The sequence below is a fragment of the Mesoplodon mirus genome (assembly GCF_964341445.2).
Source record: "Mesoplodon mirus genome assembly, chromosome: 3".
Taxonomy (NCBI): Eukaryota; Metazoa; Chordata; class Mammalia; order Artiodactyla; family Ziphiidae; genus Mesoplodon; species Mesoplodon mirus.
In genome coordinates, this window is record NC_138978.1 from 119,759,888 (window position 1) to 119,781,236 (window position 21,349).

Here is a 21,349-nt window from a genome sequence, read left to right on the forward strand (position 1 = left end):
GTCTAGAAGAACAGTACAGATGATCTTATTTGCAAAGCAGAAATAGAGATAAAGATGTAGAGAACAAACGAATGGATGCCAAGAGCGAAAGGAGGGAGGTGGGATGAATTGAGATTGGGATTGACATATATACACTATCAATATCATGTATAAAATAGATAACTAATGAGAACCTACTGTATACAGCTCAGGGAACTCTACTCAGTGCTCTGTGGTGATCTAAATGGGAAGGAAATCCAAAAAAGAGGGGATATGTATACATATAGCTTATTCACTTTGCTGTACAGCAGAAACTAACACAACATTGTAGAGAACTATACTCCACTAAAGATTAATTTTAAAAATTAAAGATAGGGCTTCCCTGGTGGCGCAGTGGTTGGGAGTCTGCCTGCTGATGCAGGCGACACGGGTTTGTGCCCCGGTCTGGGAGGATCCCAGATGCCGCGGAGCGGCTGGGCCCGTGAGCCATGGCCGCTGAGCCTGCACATCTGGAGCCTGTGCTCCGCAACGGGAGAGGCCACAACAGTGAGAGGCCCGTGTACTGGGAAAAAAAAAAAAAAAAAAAAAAAAAATTAAAGATAAAAGTGTTCTCCTAAAACCCATCAGGGAATTTGGGTTTTTTAAGTACTACCTGTCCTGAACTCCTTGCTTGGCATCCTGTAATAAATGCTGCACTTTCCCTCACCACAACTTGGTATCATTAGTTTGGCTTTACTGTGTACCAGCGAGCAGACACAAGTTTTGTTTGGCAATATCTTCATTCATAAATTTTCAGCATTCTTGAAAATAATATAAGCGTTAATGGCTATGAATCTCCCTCTAGGTAGCTCTTTAGATACATCCCACAAATTTCAATATGTAGTACAGTATTTACTCAGTTCTAAATATTTTAAATATTTTAATTGTAATTTTATTTTTTTTACATGAGTTTAAAAAATTTTTTTTTCCTTTTAGATCCAGGATTTGAACCCAGGTTTTTCTGAATCTAGAACCCAGCTCATAATCATTACAATATTCTTTTGCATTCTGCTTTGTTATTAACCAATGAATAGTGATCAAACTCTTTAACATGGTGTACAAGGACCTCTGCAATATCTGGTCCCTACCACCTTTTCTCTAGACTCATTTGACACCATACTACTCTAATTGACGTGTTTTGGCCGCAAAACGTTTCTTTCATTTCCCTGAACCTGCCATGCCTTTTCATACTTACCAGTCTAAAATGTACACTCTGGCGTTGCTCCTCTAAATAACAAATAAAGTCTGTTCTTCAGATTTTACCTTAGTCATTACTTCCACAAAAAAAGCTGAGTCAATTACCTCTAATATAAGCTCATAAACCTAAATAATTCTTCATGATAGTTAGAATGGAAGAACCATGAGGATAGGGAATATTTCTATATTTGCTTACAACTGTATTTACCCTCAGCACATGAAATAATTTTGCAATAAATACTTAATTTAGAAATAAATGAAGAGGGACTTCCCTGGTGGTGCAGTGGTTAAGAATCTGCCTGCCAATGCAGGTGACATGGGTTTGAGCCCTGGTCCAGAAGATCTCACATGCTGCGGAGCAACTAAGCCCGTGTGCCACAAATACTGTGCTGTGCTCTGGAGCCTGAGAGCCAAAACTACTGAGCCCACGTGCCACAACTAGTGAAGCCTGCAGGCCTGGAGCTCGTGCTCCACAACAAGAGAAGCCATTTCATTGAGAAGCCCGTGCACTGCATCGAAGAGTAGTCCCCGCTCGCTGCAAGTAGAGAAAGACAGTGCGCAGCAACGAAGACCCAATGCAGCCAAAAATAAATAAATTTATTTTAAAAATAAAATAAAGAAACAAATGAACAAACTCCTGCTATATAACAAGTGCTACAGTAGGTTCCAGTTCGAGAAAGGTGAAAAACTGTTGCTATCTCTGGGAACTCACTGTGCCATGTCCTTACCTACACAATCTCTTGAGGGTGGAAACTGTATCTTTCTCTTTATAATCTCCTCAAATTCCAGAATATAAATTGTGGAAAATAAGTGTTTAATGTTGCTGATTAATGCTACTAGAACTTGCTGGAACAGAAGGGCTTACCTGAAATAAAGCCTTTTCTCTGAGGTGCATTTTTTTTTTTTTTTTTTTTGCAATACGCGGGCCTCTCACTGTTGTGGCTTCTCCCGCTGCGGAGAACAGGCTCCGGACGCACAGGCTCAGCGGCCATGGCCCACGGGCCCAGCCGCTCCACGGCATGTGGGATCTTCCCGGACCGGGGCACGAACCATGTCCCCTGCATCGGCAGGCGGACTCTCAACCACTGTGCCACCAGGGAAGCCCTCTGAGGCGCATTTTTAACATGACCCTTCCTAAAGTGAATGGTTAAGATGTCTCAAATTGTCACTTTCTTACTATAGTGAAGGCAAAAGTCATTCTGTTTGTAGATATTTTAAAAGCCTCAGTAATTAAAACAGAAGTAACAGATCGATAACAAAACAGACTGATGGGAAGAGAATATAAAAATATAAAAGAAGACTCTAAGACCCAAAGATATTTAAGAATTTATTATATGATAAAGGTATCATTTCAAACAAGTAGGGAAATGATGATCAATTAATAGTGGTAAGACCGCCATTTAAAAATTCAAAAAATTGGGCTTCCCTGGTGGCGCAGTGGCTGAGAGTCTGCCTGCCGATGCAGGGGACACAGGTTCGGGGCCCGGTCTGGGAAGATCCCACATGCCGCGGAGCGGCTGGGCCCGTGAGCCATGGCCGCTGAGCCTGAGCGTCCAGAGCCTGTGCTCCGCAACGGGAGAGGCCACAACAGTGAGAGGCCCGTGTACTGCAAAAATAAATAAATAAATTTAAATCTCTTAATTAAATTTTTTCCCCTTTCAAAAATAAAAATTCACAAAAATCCAATGGGAATATAAATTATAGACACTACATATAAAACAAAAATGCTTACAAATCTGCAACCTTGATAAATAACTGGTAATAAACATGGCACTAACTCATACCTTATACAAGAGTAAATTTCAGCTGATTTAAGACCTATATGTAAAAAGGTAATATGTAACCCTATGAAGGAAAAAATTAAATTATGAGATATCCTTAACATGCAATAAGGTAATTCTATATGTACTAAATGACAAGATCGCCAAGATATATAGAGAAAAGTTGTTACAAAGTATAATATGTATGTTACCACTTATATAAAATAACAGCTTTGCATATGCACATATTTGTAAATGCATAAGAAAAGTATCAAAGGATACACAATATATTAACTGTCTTACCCATGAAAACAGGATTTGAGAAGAAATGAGATCATGTGAAGAGACTTTAACTCCTGAATCAGTAAACTTCTAGTTTCACTGATTTATTTATGAGCGTGTATTCTCAGGAAAGAAATTTAAATCCCATATATTCTCTATAAAAAAAGTATTTTTTCATAGATGTATGCATAGAGAGCTATGAAAAACTTCTGTAAACAGAGGTGGTCCAGTAGTTAAGACTGCGTGCTTCCACGGCAGGGGACACGGGTTCTATCCCTGGTCAGGGAACTAAGATCCCATATGCCACATGGAGAGGCCAAAAAGTAAATAAATAAGTAAAACAAAAATCAAATATTCCTTCAGGGGAAGAATCTGGTTGGATATATAACAAAAGGATGAAATGGTCTTCTCGGGGGTGGGGGGGTGATCTTTGACTTCTGCCCTACACCTTTTGGGGAAAAGTAAAAATATAAAAAAGAAACTATTAAAAAACAATCTAGGGGCTTCCCTCGTAGCGTACTAATTAAGCATCTGCCTGCCAATGCAGGGGACACGGGTTCGAGCCCTGGTCCGGGAAGATCCCACATGCCGCGGAGCAACTAAGCCCGTGCACCACAATTACTGAGTCTGCGCTCTAGAGCCCGCGAGCCACAACTACAGAAGCCCAAGTGCCTAGTGCCCGTGCTCTGCAACAAGAAGCCACCACAATGAGAAGCCGCGCACTGCAACAAAGAGTAGCCCCCGCTAGCTGCAACTAAAGAAAGCCCATGCGCAGCAACAAAGACCCAAGGCAGCCATAAATTAATTATTTAATTAATTAAGAAAAAAATCTAACATGCAGAAAGACTTAAAAAATGTATTTGACGATAGGGATGAAAAGTTTTAGAGCACAAAGGAGATAAGATAGTGTGATAGTAAAAATAATTCCACTCATATTTATACACTGGATAAAACACACAATCTCTCTGGGTCTTGATTTCCTCATCTGTATAGTAAGGGCCTTGTGTTAGATTGTTACATTCCCCCTTGCTTCTTAATTATTTATAATTTTGGACAGCCGTAAGTAAGAACACTTATAACAAAAAAGAACAGGTCTTATATAGTAAAAGGTTGTTAGATTAAATAAACAATTCAGCTGCACAGATATGTTACATTTGTGTATAAGCTAGTTTCCTCTACTCAAAATGTTAAACAAGAAATTACCTTTTAGTATTTTCTTGTTCTTCTTCTTCTGGGAATGGCTTCTGCTTTTTCTTGGTCTGTTCTTCCAACAGCCAACTTTTCCTCTTCAATCCCTTTTTATGTTCTGAGTTCAGGTTTATACTCTGAACGACAGCTTCAATGACATCTGTAACTGTATCAGGGCCAAGGTGCAGTGCTGTTCCTTCTTCACCTTCATTTAATTCTGGGCCGACAAATTGGGCAGCTTGGAATGCTTGCATTGATACCACAGCTTGGAGGGGACATTTCCGAGGTCGACCTGGTCTGCGTTTCACAAAGTTATTCCCTGTCCTGGCCTGTCTTTGAAGTTTTTTGGCTTTTAAAATTTTATTGACGTGGTCTAGGTTTTTCTTGGTGGCCAAAATTTTGTCATAATTGCACATTTTCCGAGCTTGGCGCTGCATAGCTTCTACTACACTTCTCTTGATATGATGGGGGGAATGGCTGCTGGGCAACTTTTCAGAAAGGAGTGAGATGCTACTACTGCAAGAGTCACTGGGGACTGCAGGCACTAGAAGGCTGTCTGGTTTTCCCAGGGTTCGCTCCTTGCTGTGGCTATGGACTGGACTGGAGGAAGGTGGCACAGAGGCAGATGCAATCACAGCATCAATATTTTTCTCCAGGGGCTCTTGGTCCTCATGTTGTACCAACCGCTGCAGCAGACTATCCACACAGTCATCCCCAGAAGAAACCAATCTTGGACTTCGAGACGGAACTCCGTTCACTAAATAAGACAACAAATCACACATGATAAAAACTGAACACAACTGGTTATTTAAATAACTTTACAAAGGATAAAAGACAAGGAATACCACTCTATTTTTCATAGCAAGATTAAATATCATAATATTGGGTTGACCAAAAAAGTGCCTTCGGTTTTTAAGTAAAAATAAAAGACACATTTTTCATTTTCACCAAGAACTTTATTGAACAACGTATTCACCCTTTTGTTCCACTACCTTCTGCCATTTTTCAGGCAACTTCATAATTCCATCTTCCCAAAACTTTTTATCTTTTTGAGCAAAGAACTGTTCCAGGTGCCTTTTACAGTCTTCCAGGGAATAGAAATTTTTTCCATTAAGAGAATTTTGTAAAGACCTAAATAAATGGAAATCCAAAGGTGAAATGTCTGGTGAATACGGAGGATGAATCAGAACTTCTCAGACAAGCTGTAACAGTTTTTGCCTGGTCATCAAAGAAACATGCGGTCTTGTGTTATCCTGATGGAAGATTATGCGTTTTCTGCTGACTAATTCTGGATCATCAACTGCTGCTTTCAGTTGGTCTAACTGGGAAAAGTATTTTTTGGAATTACTCATTTTGTTTTCCAGAAGGAGTTCATAATAGAGGACTCCCTTCCAATCCCACCATATATACAACATCACCTTCTTTGGATGAAGACCGGCCTTAGAAGTGGTTGGTGGTGGTTCATTTCGCTTGCCCCATGATCTCTTCCATTCCACATTATTGTTCAGTATCCACTTTTCATCGCCCGTCACAATTTGTTTTGAAAATGGAACATTTTTGTTATGTTCAGTAGAGATTCGCATGTGGAAATATGGTCAAGAAGGTTTTTTTTCGCTTAACTTATGTGGAACCCAAACATCGCAGCGATTCACGTAACCAAGCTGATGCGAATGATTTTCAATACTTGATTTAGATATTTTGAGTATGGCGGCTATCTCTCACATGGTATAATGTTGACTGTTCTCAATTAATGTCTCGATTTGATCACTAAACTTCAACTGGTCTACCCGACCGTGGAGCATCGTCCAGTGAGAAATCTCCAGCATGAAACTTCACAAACCATTTCTGACACGTTCGATCACTCACAGCACTTTCTCCAACCACTGCACAAATCTTTTTTTGCATTTCAGTTGGGTTTTTACCTTTTTTGAAATAATAAAGCATAATATGCCGAAAATGTTGCTTTTTTCCTTCCATCTTCAATATTAAAATGGCTACACAAAAATTCACCAATTTTGATAAGTCTTTTTTTATTTAAGAATTTATTTATTTATTTTTGGCTACGTTGGGTCTTCGTTACTACACGCAGTCTTTCTCTAGTCGCGGTGAGAGGGGGCTACTCTTCGTTGAGGTGCGCAGGTTTCTTATCGCGGTGGCTTCTCTTGCTGCAGAGCACGGGCTTTAGGCACACAGGCTTCAGTAGTTGTGGCACACAGGCTCAGTAGTTGTGGCGCATGGGTTCAGTTGCTCCGTGGCATGTGGGATCTTCCCGGACCAGGGATCGAACCCATGTCCCCTGCATTGGCAGGAGGATTCTTAACTACTGTGCCACAAGGGAAGTCCTGATAAGTCTTTTTTTTTAATGTACGCTGATATGACAACTGTCACATACAATCTAACAAAATTGTTTTGAATGAAGTTAAAGACAACTAAGTGCTACTAGAGCCATCCTGCAGAAAAAACCGAACGAACCTTTTGGCCAGCCCAATACCATATGCATTTGTCTTTCACAGGCAAGTTGATAGTTTCCTGAATAAGGTACATTACAGTACCCACAATAAATTCAAAGTTGGCCCATGTTTCCCTAATAATACGTGGTGGGTCAAAAAAACAATTCTCACTCTCTGAGATGAGGAGCAGAAAGAATAGAGCTTACTTCTTTAAAAATGAAGGTCCAGTTAAGAGACTCAACAGCTAAATATTGAATAAAGAACTAAACTTTAAATACATATATTTCTAGTCCAGTGCTTTTTCTGACAATGTTTTAAGTGCAAAGGAATAAAAGCGAAATTCTCACCAGGGAAGCCTGGTTCAGTGGTTTTTTTGATAGATTTCTTAGGAATTTTTCTATAGATCATATCATCTGTAAACAGATATTTTTTTCTTCTTCCTTTCCTATCTGTATGCCTTTTATTTCTAAAAATCAGGTTTTTAAAAAAAATTAAAAATGGATGTTAGATTTTGGCAAATGTTTTCTCTTTACCTAGTTAGATGATTATGATTTTCTCACTTACTGTTAATTTCATAAAATACACTAATTGATTTTCTAATGTTAATCCAACCTTGCATTCCTGAAATAAACCCACGTGGTCATGGTATGCTATACATTCAACATACTGGATTCAATCTGATAATATGTTGTACCGTTTGCATTCATGCTTAATAGTGTGTAGTTTTCTGGTAATGTGCTGCTTGGTTTCAGAATCCGGGTAATGCTGGCCTTCATAAAATGAGTTGGGAAAATGCTCCTACTTTCTGGAATAGTTTTTATATACTTAGTATTATTTTTTCCTTAAATAGTCATGATTGAAGCTATTTGGGCTTTGAGTTTTCATTGTAGAATGGTTTTAAACTGCAAGTTGAATTTCTTAAATAGATGTAGGGCTCTTTAGGCTATTTATTCTTGAGTTTTAGTAGCTGGTGTTTTTCAAAGAATGTGCTCTTTTTTATCAAATTTATTGGCATAAAACTGTTCATTATGCTCCCTTATTGTCCTGTTATGGTATGTAGCAATTGCACTGATATCCTCTCTTTCATTCCTGATATGCTAATCCAATTTCTTTTTTCTTAATCCTTTCAGCTACAGTTCTTTTAAAAAATTTTTTTTGATAAACCAGTGTAAGCTTTCATTGATTTCTCTAATGTTTTCTGTTTATTTTTGCTCTTATATTTATCATTTTTCTTCCATCTAACTTGGGTTTCATTTGTTCTACTGTCTTTAGCTTCCTAAAGGTGAGAGTTTGGGCTTAGACCTTTTTTGTTTAATAACGTAACTTTGTAAAGCTAAAAACACAGACTTAGCTATACTCCATAAAATTTTTATGTGTTTTCAGTTTTATTCAATTTAAAAGCTTTTCTAATTTTGTCTGTGATTTCCTCTTTGACTTATGGGCTATTTAGAAGTGTGTTAACTTTTCACTTACTTGGGGAATGTCAAGATATCTTGTGTTACTGAATTCTAATTCCATTGTGTTCTTAAAATATAGTCTGTATGATTTCAAACTTTTAAAGTTTATTAAGATGTTTTATGGTCCAGAATATGATGCTATCTTGATATAATTCCACATGAACTTCAAAAGAATATAAGAAAAGGGTGTTTTATATTTATTTACTGAAAATTTCTGGAACTCTTCACTCCTTTGGTAGAGCCATGTTTCCACCTAATATGATTTTTCTGTTTGAAGAACATTTCTACTACCATAAACCTGCTGGCAACCAATTCTTTAAGCTTGTTTTTCTGATAATGTTTATTTTGCCTTCATTTCCGAAGGGTATTTCACTGGTTATAGAATATTAAATTGATAGGTTTTTTTTTCCCCTTCCAGCATTTTAAAGACATTATTTTTATTGTCTTCTGTCTTACAACATCTCTGACAATCCATCTGCTGTGATTCGTTCCAGAGTTCCTCTGTATACTATGTGTTTTCTTGTCTCTTTGCTTTTGCTGGTTAATTTTAAGATTTTCTCTTAACCACCGGTTTTAAGAAATTTGATAATGATGTCCCTTGATTTCTGTATGTTTGTGTATCCTGCTTGGGATTTGTGGGACTTCAACTGATAACTTTCATTAAGTGTGAAAAAGTTCTGAGGGTGAAAAAGTTCTGAGGATTATTTCTTCAAATATTTTTTATTCCTCCTTATAAGACTCAGATCCTATGTATGTTGGCCCTGCTGATACTGTATCACAGGTCACTGAAATTCCATTCATTTTATATCAGTCTTTTTTCCCCACCTCTACACTTCATTTTAGATAGATTTTATTAGTATTTCTGCAAGTACAAAGATCTTTTCTTCTGTAGTGTCTAATCTGCTGTTATCCCATTCAGTGAAATTTTCATTGCAGATATTTATCACCTAAAGAAGTTAACATTAGATTTTATAAATATCTTCCATTTTTACTATTTGCTATATTCATGTTTTCCTTCAAATTCTCAAAGATAGCTGTTTTAATGTACTTGTCTGTTAATTCCATCACATGTTATTTCTGTGGCAGTTCCCACTGACTGATTTTTATTCCACTAAGTCATACCTTCTTGCTTCTTGGCATGTCTATTAATTTTTGATTGGATGCTGGACACTGTAATGATACACTGTTAAATGCTCAGATTTTGCTGTCTTCCTTTTTTTAACATGTTAAGTTGGAGAAACTGAATATACATAGTTTCTGGTTGATTTATTTGCCTTTCAATTGCAAAATAAAGGCTGCCATTTCTGGGCTGCTGGAGTAAATGAGAATGCTACGTCAACCAAGATGGAGGATACACTGATCAAAAAAAATTAGCTTTATACTGAATGGAAATTAAGCTTGCCTTTGGCTCTGCAAGGCAACTGGGGGCGTGACCAACCTACAACAAATTTTAATTAATTTTTTTCTTTGTCTCACAGGCAATATAAATCTGCATGAGAGACAGGAGGTGAGTATGAGCTTGTGTTCAGAAACTCTTTTTTCTGCTCCACCCAAAGCTAACACTGAAACAAGGATCTAGCTTCTGTGATAGATTTGTTTCTATTTGCTCTTACACTGGTGTCACCATTAAGGAGTTACACATCTATGCAGGGAAATCTGATGTGAACTTCTGTCTGCTCTAGGCTTTGTCCTTTGTCTCTTATACCTGGATGTGTTCCAATAACCAGGCTCTATACCACCAGGACTCAAGCAGATGTCAAGTAGCTCTAATGCTCTTTATCTGTGTTGAATCAAGCTTTCTGAAAGTTTCTGGTTTTCTATTTACATATTTCAAAGTTCAGCAAATGTTTTCCACATTTTGTCTAGTATTTTTAGTTCTTGGTACCAAGAAGTTTGTTTCCTCTGCACATCTAATCTACCACACTGCTGGAAATAAAGAAGTCTAATCTACTCCAATGCTACCTAAATTCTAACAGTCCCCTTTCCCCATCTCAAGCCTCCAAATTGCTCTAACTTTACCTCTATCTGCAAACTGTTTTAAAAAATCTTTTCCCCAGGACTTCCCTGGTGGCGCGGTGGTTAAGAAGCTGCCTGCCAATGCAGGGGATACGGGTTTGAGCCCTGGTCCGATAAGATCCCACATGCTGTGGAGCAACTAAGCCTGTGAGCCACAACTACTAAGCCTGCGCTCTAGAGCCCACGAGCCACAACTACTGAAGCCCGCATGCCTAGAGCCTGTGCTCCTCAAGAAGAGAAGCCACTGCAATGAGAAGCCCATGCTCCACAACAAAGAACAGCCCCTGCTTGCCACAACTAGAGAAAGCCCATGTGCAGCAACGAAGACTCAACGCAGCCAAAAAAAACAAAAACCACTTTTCCCCAATCATTTTCACACTTTCTGTCCAAATCTTTCTTGACCTCTTTATGACGTCTGACATTAAGAGACTTCTATGACATGTACTCTTTACTTTTTTTAATTAAAAAACTATTTAAAAATTTTATGTCATTCACTGACATCTTTTCATCCACTTCCCTCTCAAATCTAATGTATCTTAAATCTCCAACTCTGTCATCTTTTCAAATTACACTCTCCCTGAGCAAACTCATTCACTGCCAAATTCAAGTTTATCTACATACTGCTAGATCTGTATCTCTACCATAGGTGTCATAAACTATAAACCACACAGTCCAAATGGCTATCTAACATCTCTACCTCAATAGCCCAAAGACAGCTCAAATTTAATATATCCAAACCTGAAGCCATTATCTACTGTCTTCACGCATTACTCTTGCCACAGTCCATTCTCCATATTGTAATGTTCTGCATTTTTCTAAAATGCCTATGTGGCAGACTATATTATTATTCATAAATATTTGCTGCTCCTCCCTTGATAGGATTATACTTCCCATACTTCCTTGACATAAGACTTAACCATGTGACTTGCTTTGGCATTGAAATGTGTGAAGTAACATATGTTACTTCTGGGCAGAAATTTTAAGAGCTAGTTAGTGCTTTACTGTGACCTTTTACTCTCTTTCATAAGACAAGCAACATTCCAGATAGACAGAGGCTGCTCCATCAGACAGGATACTAGAGGGAAGACAACATGGAGCAGACGCGTCATGGTCATATAGCATGAATAAAAAATAAGCCTTTGTTGTTTTCAGTCACTGAAATTTTGGGATTTTTTTTTAGCACTGCAAAATCTAGCCTATTCTCATTGATACAATATATGAAATAATTTTCATCTTCCCTGTTCAAAATCCTTCAATAGCTCCCAACTGCATCTACAATAAAGTTTCAATTCCCTCAAATAAAAAAATACACCATATCTGATATAGTCCATTATTACTTTTACAACTTCATGTCCTTGTCCCACTTGTCTACTCAAATTATAGTAGTATATATGTCACATTTTCAGTATGTCATTGGTTAGTGCTTGAGTTCCTGTGGCATAACATTTTGTATACTGGCCTGTTATAGAATTTAACACACTTTTAAATTGGTGAATATGTCCAAATCCTTGAGGACAAGAACCTTATCTTATTCATATTTGTATCCCCAGCGCTCTGTATATAATACATTAACCCTAAATAAATAGTTTACTAAAGTAAAACATTTTGGTGATTTTCTTCATAGATATGTCTCTTATTGAAATCTCATTCATTTTTTTCGGGGGTTGGCAAACTTCTTCTATAAGAAGAGAGATAGTAAATATTTTAGGCTTTTGAGGACACACACAATTTCTCGCATATAATTTTTTCTTTTCCTTTAAAAAAAAAGAAACAAAAAACAACCCTTTAAAAATGTAAAATCAATTCTTAGCTTGAAGGCTGCACAAAAAAGAGGCCTTGGACAACATTTAGTCCACAGGCTATGGTTTGCTGAACCCTGGTCTAGGCTGACACCATCAAAATTAGTCAGTCATTGCACTAGTCAGTGTAAAGACAAAGTACTATGAGAGACAAAACTACCATTGCTGTTTGAATTCCACTGTACCTTTGGCACAATGGTACTAATAAAAAGCTTCAAATATGGTGAAGATAATCATCAAATAAAAATTAAACAAATTTGGGGCTTCCCTGTTGGCGTAGTGGTTGAGAGTCCGCCTGCCAATGCAGGGGACACGGGTTCGTGCCCGGGTCCAGGAAGATCCCACATGCCGTGGAGCGGCTGGGCCCGTAAGCCATGGCCGTTGAGCCTGCACGTCCGGAGACTGTGCTCCGCAACGGGAGAGGCCACAACAGTGAGAGGCCCGCGTACCGCAAAAAAAAAAAAAAAAAATTAAACAAATTTACCATATTGATACAATTTGACAGTGAGCCCTTGAGTACTGATGAAGAAATTAAATTTTCTGACCATAAGTCATAAGTGATCTCCTAATTAAAACTACATGGACAGAAAGCTAAGAAATGATATGTGACTTCCTTGCTAAAACTTTCAAAGGCTTCTAAGTGTTATCAATAAGGCTCTGTGTGACTGGTCCCTACCTGCCCTTCCAGCCTCATATTCAGTCACTGCCTTTACTCCAACCACACTGGCTCTTTTATTTAATTTCTTGAACTCAGTATTCTCCCCTTTACATATATTACTCCCACTACTGGGAATGAAACTACCACTCCCCATTTCTCCTGATAATACTGATAAATTAAAAATGATTTCCTACTCTCCAATCCCTGGTAAAGGCAGAAGATATATATCATTATTATTATTATTTTTTTTTGGTAAACACACATACTATCAGTAAAAAGAAAACTGAGAGTACAACCTAAATCTAAGTATAAAGTATACAGATACATTATACTGTATGAAGAAGTTATATATATTTAAAATATGTAAACATTACAAATTTTAAAAGTTGATTAGATATAAATATTAATAGAGGTTCTTCTTACAACCTCAGATTGTTTTACATATCTCAAAGATTTGTAAATGCTACTGGAAGCTATTACTTTACTAAATAATTTTATATATATCTAAGTCTTTATTAAATAGCTCTAATCTACACTCCCCTATTACACTACACACCTCATTACCTCAATTTGACTTTCAAAATCTGTATTTTTGTGTGCGCCTACCCTTGTACCTATTCATTTTGAATTATCCCTTCTGAACTATATTAAAATCACTATACCTCTACAAACTTTCAGTTATAGGATAAATTGAGTACTAGGGATGTAAGTACAACATGATAAGTAGAATTAACACTGCTGTATATTATATACTACAGTTGTTAAGAGAGTAAATCCTAAGAGTTCTCATCACAAGGAAAAAATGTTTTTCTTTTTCTTTTATTTTATATCTATATGAGATGATGGTTGTTCAGTAAACTTATTGTGGTAATCATTTCATGATATAAGTCAGTCAAATCATTATGTTGTACACCTTATACAGTGCTGTATGTCAATTATATCTCAATAAAACTGGAAAAACAAAATCACTGTACCTCATGGAGTATGCTTAACTGGACATGAAAGGGGTAAAAGGTGAACACTATTTTATTGTTTCAATATACATTATTATTCTCACATCCCAGGACCACTTTTGTTTGTTTTTTCTAAATATTATACTGCAAGCTAATAAATTATAATCTACAATGTAAAGCTATTATAAGGGAGCTCCCTGGTGGTCTAGAGGTTAGGATTTGGCATTTTCACTGCCGTGGCCCAGGTTTAATCCCTAGTCGGGGAACTGAGATCTCGCAAGCCATCCGGCACGGCCAAAGAAAAAAATCTATTTTAAGTCTGTTCACAAGTAACAGTTGGGAAATTATCTTCAAAGTCTGTTAAAACAAATAGCACTTGCCTGTCGAAGAAGTACTCTCAGATGAAGACCTCTTTCGCGTAGGGCTACAGTTTGTGCTCTCTGATGGTCGCTGGGAAGACTTATCTGAAGTTGGCTGGGAACCTGGAGAGACAGGAAAAGACAGAAATCATAGGAAAATCCAAGTCTAAAAATAAAGTTAAACCATTCTGTGTTAGAACTGTAATATTTTAGTTGTTGCCACTGCCATTCTCTGTAATAATATGACTTTCAAGCTGACAATAAGAGGACATTAAGCGAAGGACAAATGACACTAGATGTTGCGGACAGAATTCCACAGGTCTCATACATAATTTCTCCTGTTATATTAATAGAGGAAAAACTAGTTTTAGTGGAAGAATGAAAAAAATATATGATTTAGTTTTTATGTATTACACTATGAAACATATTATTAAGATATTTATTGATAAAAATCACTAGCAATAATCTAATCAAATCTGTTCTTGATTATTGACTCAAATTCATCATATAAACTGACAAAACCTACAATGCAATTAATTAGGAACAACTGATGTGAGAAAAGCAGGTCCAACCTGTGCATTTTATTTAATAGAATCAGAGATGAAAATTAAAAGAGGTGAACCTTAAATCCATACATTCCATATAATCCAGAGAACACTCTGAAAGAATTTGTTATTAATTTATACATGGAATAGAATAAGCCTCCTTTAATGCTTACTTAAAGTTCCTTGGTTGTATACATAGAAGTTCATGAAGACAAAGAAACTCCATTTCCTTAAAAAAAAAAAAAAAGTCTCATACTCTTACCCAAACCCCAAATAAATGCAGCATAATTTAACACAACTCTTATTCAAGGGAAAAGTATGTCGTTCAGGAAAGACTATTTCCTGAATAAAATATACTTGGCTCTGATATTAGACTCCTTATAACCTAAAAAGCCAGCTGTTGAGAATACATAATGAATGTCAACCTGTTTGTCAAAAAACTAGTAGCACTCTGAAATGTTCGTTCGCTCTTAACTTGAAAAACATTACAAATAAAAAGCCTTACGTATAAACTGGAGGCCCAAAAGGTACCATAAATCAAATACTTGAAGAAGAGATTTTTTAAAGTTCTGCCTCTAAATGAGAGTTAACTCCTTAATGGACGGACTGACTGAAGGACAACTTGGGGACAGAAGAACTCAATGGAGCTAAGTTCCTGATATTTCCCTTAATAGTAAACCATGAGCTTTGTTTTAATCACACAGTATCTTAAATCACATCACTGTAAATACTCTTTTAGCAGGCTCTTTTAGCGTTGATCAGGTGAGATATAAGACTATGTGTTGCCATTCAAGAGTAACAAATTAGATTTTGGGGAGATTGATGTGATAGTACCTCCTACTTTGGAAACACAGTGATGACTACAGTAAGATATAATTAAGAAGCAAGACTGTTTATTGTTGAATCTTAAAAACAGATACAAAAGGGATTTTTAAAACCAACAGTAAAATAAATCCCCCTAGAGTGTGGTTCAGATAAGATTTCCATTAAAGAGCTAAATACCACAATAAAATAGCTAAGAAGTAAAAGCCCAGGCATCAGTGAAGACATAACTTTACGTATCAATACTGAAAAATTCATATACTGAACAGATAAATATTTCCTACTCAGACACACAGCCAAGACAGAAGACAACAGTGGCCAAGAAGCTTGAGACATCACTAAACTCCCTTTATCATTACTCTCCTGACGAATGGACAATCTTAGATTAAGAACTAGGGAAAGAAGGGGTTGGAGAGCACTTTTTATAAAGTCTTCTCTCTCAGCCATAAACTAACATTTATTAACTACAGTTTATATGTTTGGCACTATGCTAGACAATGTGGAGGTGGGGGGAGGGAGAGACATAAAAACAGTATAATAGTTTCTGCCCTCAAGGAGCTTATTTAGGGTCTTGTATGTTATCATGTATTACACTTCAGGTGGCATTTGTGCCATCCATTCTTGAGCTCCGTCTTCAGTTTCTAGGCTATTTGGCAACGTTTCCCAAATTTCTTGGTCATCTTCAAGAAAGTCTTGATGAAGGCTTCAACTATACCTTTGATCATCAGGATATCCTGAGAATCACCCTGCCTGGCCTCACCCACCTCAGGGTAAAAGAGGGTACAGGCACTTTCTTCAAAGCTCCTTCTTTTGGTGGCATCTGGAGCTGCAGAGGAGGCAGTGGGAGGTGGAATGGGGGTCAGATCCCCGGAGATCGTTATTGGCAGCTTTGTACAGCAATTCCTGAGAAACTGAAACAATTGAGAGAGAGATGGCTTAGCTCACTTAGCTTCTGAGCCATTTTTCATTTCCTGAAAGTAATGGAGGCCAGCAGCCTATTCTTAGGATGTAATAGGAAACTGGAATAAAACTTCATTCAGGAGGGTTCTCCTTTTTCATTTCAGAAAGTCTGTTTGAATTCCCTATTCATACAGAGCGGAGGTGTTCTTAACAATTTTCCATATTTAAGGGGGAATAAAGTTGTATCCCTAAGATACAGACCTCTAGGGTTTGATAATCAGCAGATCTAGACCTTTATTTCACTTAAAAACATTGCTTATAGGAACAGTAAGAGGATAAGGATACCTGAAAAAAAAAACATTAACTACTGATGTAAAGCAACCAAGTTTAAGACTGGAAAATGATGATATAAACTCATATGCAAGAGGTAATAATCTGTTAAAGATGTTCAAAAGCATGTTAAAACTGGCCTAATAGCAGAAATCATATGAAATCGGCAAACACTATCTCTAATACTACCAGAAACATACTGTTTTATAAGTGCCATTATGCAACTGGGTGGATGGGGAAGAACAAGATATTGCCCAGAGAACTAGCATGTCCATTTCAAAAGAGACCAATATATTTATGCTTCAAAACCTAAAACAGAATGCAATGCAGAGTTGAGTGTAGTAATGTTAGGTACATGAACTATGGAGTAAGGTATCCTGAGTTTGATTCCTAGCTCTGCTATGAAACATATTCGAATGTATACAAGTAAACATATTCGAATGTTGGTTTAATAAAGGACTCTTAACTAACATGGTTGTTGTGAGTTTCAAAATGAGGTAATATAAAAAATTCAAAAGGTTTTGATAAATGTTATACTATTATACATAAATTGGCACCTTAGGTTTATCATAGAATTTTTAGACCATAAATACTTAATCATGTCACTGACATGCATAGGCAACCATTCAATATTAAAATAAAAATTAAAAAAGGACAGGGACTGGAACTAATCTAGAATATCAAGCATTTATCTTACACATAAAGTACTAGTAAAATAAGTACCTCTAATTAAGAAGTACTATTAAGATAGGTACCTCCAAGGCTGGTAGGTAACTGCAAAGGTTGGAAAAAACTCCTCTAAAGTGAATCTTCTAATTCACTGACTCTTCATCATAGCTTCTCCAGGGTTGGGATTATGCTGTAGATTATATCAATAAAATAAGATGTGCCCAAATGATGAGTAAGAACCAGAAAGTGTTTAGTTCTCTGTTCAGCTCTGTACCAGGGGAAAAAGTAGTTTTCTGCTTCCACTGTTTGGCTCTTTGGTTCTTCTAAATCATGGTTGATTCTTTAAGGGAGTTACTGTTTTGTTACTGTCTCCATCATGTGATGAATGTTTGTTCATGTGTAATCAGTGGTCATTTTATGATGAGACGAGATCGGGCGTGTTCAGGGTGGTATGGCCGCAGCATCAGTGGTCATTTTAGATCTGCCTGGAGGGATATCTGAAGACTCTCCACTCCTCATAAGACAGGAAGTTTGCTATGTATTCCAATTCAAGAAAATCTGATACTTCCTCAAAGAATATACACAGAGAAGACATACAATTCTAAGCATCAGAGAGGTTCCCATCGAAATGAGTTCCCATTTCTCATTTCAGTACAGTATTAAAGCTGAATAATTAAGTACTTCAGAATAAACAGAGAATATTAATGGGAATCCCTCCATTCAATATTTGGTAGAAATCCTACTGAATGTCTCATCACACAGATGACAGCTTCAGAAACATGTTTAGAAATTCTATACATATAAATGAAGGAAACAGAACTTAAAGATAAGTCACAAAAGAAGTATCTAAATAAAACTGGACTTTAACATAAATGTAAGGTGATTACCACAAGTAAATTCTTTTTCTTCAGTTGAGGCCTTCATGTAAAATAGAAGGCAGACTACTACTAAGGAGGGAAACTGAAAAAAGAGAATACCATTAATTGCGATAATAAAGAGGGAATTAAGAATTAAAAAAAAAAAAACTTGGAAATGTGAGGGAGCCTTGGAAGTGGTTTTGATTGTAGGATCTCTGCGTTTTTATTTGGCCATTTATTGGATGAGCTTTTAAAGAGAAAGACAGGTTTTAGGGAAACATTTGTGTCAAATGAGACAAAAAGGAGGAAAGATGGTAATTTTGGAGCAAAACTGTAAGATGAAACCATGGATAAGAATGTCAGAAAGTTGAGAAAACAAAAAACATAACTAGGTTTAAAAGGGATAAGAATCTGGAAATCTTTATATTATACACAAAAATGGGTGGAAACCAAAAAGCTCTTCTGAAGTTGATTTGTCACAAGAGATGTTGGTTGATGTCTATAGAGGAGGAACTGACACAAATCTAAGATAAAAAAGAAATAGTACATTTACAGATGCCTGGGTGTGAGGACAGTCATATGGGCAAAGATATCAGCATAAATAGAGAAAATTTCCACTGATGATAGTGTGAGGGAGAGGTGGAAGGCATCACAAAGAAAACACTGGAAAAGATTCAACCTAACTACTTCACTGAAGCCCTGAGTATCCTAGGCTAAAAAATGAGGAATTCCCAAATGTAAATTAGCAAAAGAACATAGTGAATGAAACCAACAACTGGTTGGATAAAACATGCACTTCTTTAGTCTAAATCCACTATTAAAACTTTAATAACAATATAGTTATGAGTTTTGGTTACACCCTGTTGGGAGTTCAACACTGAAGACCCAAGGAACTAGGGAATGGTTTGAATGAGCAAATTGTCTGATGTTTCTAATGCTATAAATATCTTTGGGTAAGCTATGGAAAAACAGATTAAGTATGCTAGACTTGGAAAGACACTGTTAATCAGTTCATAGATGATATAAATTTATTTTAAAATAACACATTTACAACTAATTTCTAACATTTAAATTGCTCCTTCCCACCAAAACTAAAGCATGTTACAAAATTTTAAGAAATTCCTCTTCTTTTATTATTTATAAGTCAAGACTACTGGCAATGTTTGTTAAACAGTGACTGAATCAAAACTGGTTATAAGTAAAATGGATACCATAGTAAAATAATGTGAACGTAAAACATCAACTATGTGGAAATCTCTGATCAAGTTTTTTTGTTTCCAGATCTAAGTTGAATCCTCTGCTATAGTTCACAGATCATAAGAGCTCTGGAAGCGTCTTCTGAATGAGCTGAATGCTGAGATAAAAACTGGTTCCTCGATAAAAACAGCTGTTTCCAATTGTGGGAAATATATTTACTGAAAGCAATACATTTCATCTGACTCACCAATTAAATGCAGTACAAGAATGATTCAGAGACCATGCTGCTGATTTTGAAGCTAAAAAGCCTGTGTTTTTCTCCTTCCAATCAGGGTATTTCTCATACTGCCCAAATCAGATAATTCGCTGAAATGGAATTCCTCTGGAAATTCCCAGAACTGTACTAACCACCACAATAAATTTTCTGATTTCATGTCCACACGGTCACACTTCACTTACGGGTATATCTTATACACCACCCTAGAGAAATTGTCAGAAATCAGAATTCTGATCAATGCTTACATTCTTCAGTTAAAAAGAAAATAAGACTCAGTATACTGTGCTTCAACCATTATGCTTCTACTATAGTGAATAAACTTTTTCCAAACAAAAAGAAGATTTAGCCCTAATTTATTCTTGGGGGACAAGATAACTGTTTATATAGATAGATAGATATAACTTTTTTCATTCTATAATTTGTAAGCTATAAATGCAAAATACTCCATGTGACTGCTCTCCCCATTTTTGAAATCAGGTTGCAGGTTCTGGCACATGCAGCTACCATGAATTGAAAATGCTGAAAAGCAGGGATGGAGAATCTGACACTCCAGGTCAGAAACTCTTCCTCACCAGTCCTATTACATGTCTACTTAACAAAGATACTTAAATAAATAGAATTAGTTATCAGAATTGGGTGAAACCAGAAAACCTGGCCTCATTTAAGAGTATAATTTTATTTGCATCAAGCTGATTTTAGACTGTTAGTATATAACAGTATAGAAGAGTATATAAGTTAAAAAATAATCTATCACTTATAAAATGATAAAATGCACAATTACTTATAAAATGACTAGACCAGTTTTCTTTTTAAAGCTTTATGAGATTTAATCCAAAACTGCTGAAGTGATTAAGTCAGTTTGATTTCCCCACCTATGAAACAAGGAGAGAAAAGGTTAAATGCCTTGTTCCGGACAACATATCTATCATTTCTGCCTGTGCCTGATCTATCTACCTCAAATTTACATCAACATAATTTATCAAACATGCCTGTTTTATTCCAACTAACACTTATGATAAATCTACTCAATGCAAACAGTAAAGAATATTTTTTATTTTTTCCTTAATCAGTTATCAGTTTGAGATTGGTTTCACTTGACAATTAGTACTCTGCTTTTTAAAAAAAACTAACCTGATTGTTTTGGAATAATTTTAAATTTACAGAAAAGTTGCAAAGACAGTATAGAGCAAAAATCCTCATATACCCCTTACCCAACTTTCCTTAATGTTAATGTCTTATTTAACTATGGTACATTTGTCAAAACTATGAAATTAACATCAGTATAATTTTTCTACTCATGTCCTTTTCCTGTTCTAGGTTACAATCTGGATATCACATTGTATTTAGTTGTCAAGTCTCCTTAATTTTCTCTGATCTGTGATGGTTTCTCAAGCTTTCCTTGTTTTTCCGTGTCTTCGATACTCTTGAGGAGTATTGGCCAGGTTTTTTATACAATGTTCTGTCCACATTGGCTAGGTATTTTATACAATGTTCTGTCCACTCCCCTTTTTTTGATGTTTTCTTATGATTACACTGGGGTTATGGGTTTTTGGAAAGAACACCACAGGAATGAAGTTCCCTACTAATCACATTATATCAGAGGGTACATATTACC

General features: G+C 36.4%; 1 protein-coding gene across 4 annotated transcripts in view; it reads right to left on the reverse strand.

Moving 5' to 3' along the window:
* Positions 1 to 21,349, reverse strand: part of ASH1L (ASH1 like histone lysine methyltransferase) — a 217,893-nt gene that overhangs the window by 121,646 nt on the left and 74,898 nt on the right. For all 4 annotated transcript variants that reach the window (XM_082612810.1, XM_082612811.1, XM_082612809.1 and 1 more), the window contains 2 exons: positions 14,159 to 14,260; positions 4,461 to 5,202 (listed from right to left, as the gene is read on the reverse strand). In XM_082612810.1, the coding sequence (XP_082468936.1) occupies positions 4,461 to 5,202; positions 14,159 to 14,260 (844 nt within the window). The remainder of the gene's footprint in view (positions 1 to 4,460; positions 5,203 to 14,158; positions 14,261 to 21,349) is intronic.